Here is a 4,241-nt window from a genome sequence, read left to right as displayed (position 1 = left end):
TTAAGAATTACCGTTATTTGATTACCGCTACTCCTAAATAAGCTAAAAGAAAGTAAATTAATAGATTTGTTTGGTTTAATTTGTAAATAATTAATTTTTATATAATTTGTTAAATTCTTCTGCTATTTATAGAATTCTATCATAACTTATTCTTTCAAGTACTTAATGGTTACCGTAGCCGAAACACTTTTCTTTAAATCGTTCTTTTTTATGTGACTAACGGTCATGTTGATCACCTTTTGTATCTCAAATTATTCAACCATAATTTTCTTGTTGTTAATTAAACTTTTAGATAACTCAACTATATCATTCATCAACCAATCACTGACTTATAAATTTGGATTTAAGCCAACTTTGATTATGAAAGAGCACTCCAAGTATCTGAAGATTTTTTCATTTACATTTTATTTCTCATGCAATATCACATGTCCTCTTATTACTAACTTTTTCCCATAATGGCCATAGATAAAGTACAACAACTTGCACGGCTAAGATCATCTGATCAATGAGTATGTTCGCAGCAGCCCAGCAGATTACGATTGGGCGAGCCACCATCGTGTCATTGCTCCAGCAATGCTAGGAAAAGAAATTATAATAACCTCGGCAGGAGACTTCTCACAGTGTGCTCGGGTTCTCGTGGCGGCCCATTTTTCATTTGAATGTGAATGGTGCTCGGGTTCTCGTGGTGGCCCATTTTTCATTTGAATGTGAATGGTTCGTTTCTTCATAATCATAAACGTCTATTAATTATAGGTCGCAAATGAGAAGGCTATGATTGTCATGTTGAGGATATTTTTAGAGCATGGCCATCCATTACGGTAAACAACAGCCTAACGGTCTGGATTACCGTTCCATGGGCCCCATTTTCCAGAATCCAAAAACCCAGTGTATTGTGCAAAACGTTGTGTGCGTTGTGAGAGAGAGAGAGAGAGAGAGAGAGAGAGAGAGAGGTCACAAAATACACCTGAGAAAAACAAGATCAAAGGCCAAACAAAAACAGAAGAAAGCAAAACAAGACAAAACAAAAACTCTGTTCCAAAATCCAAACCTACCTATTAAAGTGCAGACTCGGATCTTAACCCAACATATTACTATCTGTGAAAAAACTCAAAACCCAAAAAAGTAAAAAATGAAAAACAAAAAAGAGAGTGAAAGAAGAGGAGAAGGGAAGAAAAGAGAAGAAAAGGAAGAAATATAAGTATGCTTAACTCTTCCATGTTTACTGTGAGAGAGAGAGAGAGAGAGAGAGAGAGAATTCAACAAAAAAAAAAAAAAAAAACATCTAGCACCAAACAAACACCAAAATCAACATCTGAAACAAGAAAAAACAAAAGCACAAATATCCATTGAAACCATAATTTACTACGAAACATGAGTCTCTCCAAACACACCCAAACGAGAAGAATTGATTGGAAGTAAAGGAAAATCAGTAAGCCCTTGAATGAAACCATCAAAATCTCCCAACCCACCTAAAAAGCTCGAATTTGCCTCTCCCCATATATCCTCTTCCTCTTCTTTAACTCTCTCATCCAACCTCGAATTCAAAAAACCGTTACGAAACTCAGCTGCTTCGGCCGCCCTACAACATGCATTCTCCAACGCATCATCGCTCGAAACGCTCGTAGCCTTCTTCACCTTCTTCTTTCCCTCTTTTCTTCCAGTCGGCTTCCCGGTGAGCTTTTGGACGAGTTCCCGGAAATTCGACACGTCCGTCTTTATAATCTCCGGCGCGAATATGTGTATAATGCGGATCTTCGGTTTGAAATTCGATATCATCTGCGATTCCTTGTGCTTGGCGAGGCCTGGCGACGGCGAGTCGGGCTCGCACGTGCGGACCTTCATCACCTCCTTCATGGTCGGGACTTGGATTGCAGGTCGCACGAGCCAAGTGTGTGTATGTGGTTGTGTGTTTTTGAGAGAGAGAAAGAGAGAGGGTGTTCGAAAACAAACGGGAGAAAGGCTTAAATAGAAGAGGAGACATGAATTGATGAATTTTATAATTGGAAGAGAAAAGGGTGAATAAAAATAAAAATAAAAATAAAAAGATTTTTGGGACCACATAGTCAGTGGTTGTGATCATCCGTAGTGGGGCCCACTCGCGTTGAGGTCGGACAACAAATTGGTCTCATAATATTTTTCTTTTTTAATCAATTATGATGGTTACATTGCACCGTTTGCTGCCATAAACGTGGACAGCATTGCGGAAAGGCACAATGACGAAAATGCCATCAGCGGAAGCGGATTAGGTGCGGCCCAGGTCTCACCGAAGACCGTGTGGTCCTTACCGTTGGGCTCACCTTGAAGATCCAAACCTCAGGTGGACCATACTGGAAGAAACACGGGTGATTGAACAATCCACCATTAAAAACTTCCTAGGGGCCACCGTCATGTTTTGGTAATTTTTATTTTCCATCCAACCTGTTGTTAAGGCTACAAAAATCTGGATGAAAATTTTAAAAACAAATATATAAGCTTGATCCAAAGCTTTTGTGGCCCACAAGAAGTTTTCAGTTGTCACTCACAGCTGTTTTCCATGGTATGGCAGACCTAAGATTCGAATATAATTCATTTTTGGGCTCATGACCTAAAATGATATGGAAAAACGGATGGACGGTGTGGATACGCAATACATACATCAAGGTAGGCCCCACGATAAGGGCTGCACGGTCTTGGGTGCCGCTCCCCAGAAGTTCAATCCCACCGTGCAGAAAATGACTGATTTTGCCCTTGTGAAGGTGGGCTATATTCGGAAAGTTCACAGGGACAAAAGAGTCAATTGAGCGGGGCCTTAACGTGGGACCGATGATTTTGAAGTCATGTGATCTGATGAGTAGTCGGATACTGCACAACAGCACCGTAGGTGTGGGATACATGTATGATTACCTCAGAGCTACCTGTTCCTAGTCGTGGGCCCTACTGTGGATAGGTCATAAAACAAAAATGTCTCTGACTAGATAGATGGTCTTATCCATGTGTGGTCCACAAGATGGATGGTTCGAATGAAAAGTACTACAGCCAACAGTCCCAAATGTCCATTGGACGTAAGTTGGGATTATCCGTACAATCAGTCTAGTTTTAGAGCTATGGCCCATCTAAAGCAAGGACGGAGTTTGGACAGTGTACGCTGAATACAGGCCATTGGTGATTTTTCTTATCAACCATCCATTTTCCTCTATCAACCAGATGAGGAGGCCTGTGGCCAATATGCATCAGGAAAACGGTGAATGGATTAAAAGGAACCCCTCAACACCACGAAATAACTGATCAATGTATGTATTTATCAAACAATAAATGATATTTCGGTCATTCCCGGTCCTTAGTTGGTTTTCAGTTTTATAAGATTATCAGCTTGCAGACGAATCCGAGTGAATGAAAAGGATAAATCAACATTTTCACAAGCGACAAATGCATGGTCATGCATTTCTCTCTAAAACATAAGAAGTGACCCTTACAATACATTTATAATCATATCATACTTGTATTAATTATTATAATAGGAGAAGTTCTCAAATCCAGCTGGTTGGACCATGATTTACGGACCACCTACCGAATAACTTCCAATCTATAATCTGTGTGCAAAATCCAACACTTTCAATAGGTTGGTGTGACCATAAGGATCACCTTATGCAAAAATAAGGCTCATTTGAAAAGTGGATGTAGCTGATTTTTGCACAAGCTGATCCTCATAGTGCGGACAACTTATTGGACGGATAGGATGTCACACTTACATGAAAGGTTAGATATTGTTGACTGGAAGGACGGTAACTTACGATACAACAGATTGGACTACTTGACACCTTCGAACCCATCCAACTGGTGAATACTTGCATGCTTGTCATGCGCGTATGATATCCAAACTGTCTAACTGGTAGGCCCACCATGCAGATCGCCTAGCTATCACAAAAAATCAAACGAATCTGCTCTTCAGGTGGTCCACATGTGCACTTTGGACGAATTAATGGGGTGGCCCACTTGATAAGTGTACCATTTTGGGGCCAACATTTTGGACGGTTGGATGATACATGCTGATATTTAACTAGTTGCGTGTCTTTTACTAGATAAGCTTTCTAAATCTTACCTGTTATATGTGAAACCTCGTACTTTACTTTTTGTCCTTTGCGTTTATCTTTGTATGCTTGAATTGCCGGTTGTTACTGGTGGAGCTTTCACACCTCATCAAATCCCAACCGTCGGAATCTCAGATGAAACCTGTAAAACACCCAAATGGAAAATAACTGAAG

The 4,241-nt window shown here is 40.2% G+C and overlaps 1 protein-coding gene across 1 annotated transcript; it reads right to left on the bottom strand.

Moving 5' to 3' along the window:
- Window positions 1–1,324: 1,324 nt before the first annotated feature.
- Window positions 1,325–1,944, bottom strand: LOC131220875 (VQ motif-containing protein 25-like). The gene has a single exon (XM_058215789.1). It carries the CDS (start codon window positions 1,852–1,854, stop codon window positions 1,363–1,365), a length of 492 nt encoding a protein of 163 aa, XP_058071772.1. The 5' UTR covers window positions 1,855–1,944; the 3' UTR covers window positions 1,325–1,362.
- Between the last annotated feature and the right edge of the window lie 2,297 nt (window positions 1,945–4,241).

The sequence above is a fragment of the Magnolia sinica genome, chromosome 1, assembly GCF_029962835.1.
Source record: "Magnolia sinica isolate HGM2019 chromosome 1, MsV1, whole genome shotgun sequence".
Classification (NCBI taxonomy): domain Eukaryota; kingdom Viridiplantae; phylum Streptophyta; class Magnoliopsida; order Magnoliales; family Magnoliaceae; genus Magnolia; species Magnolia sinica.
This window is presented reverse-complemented; position numbering and strand designations above follow the sequence as displayed.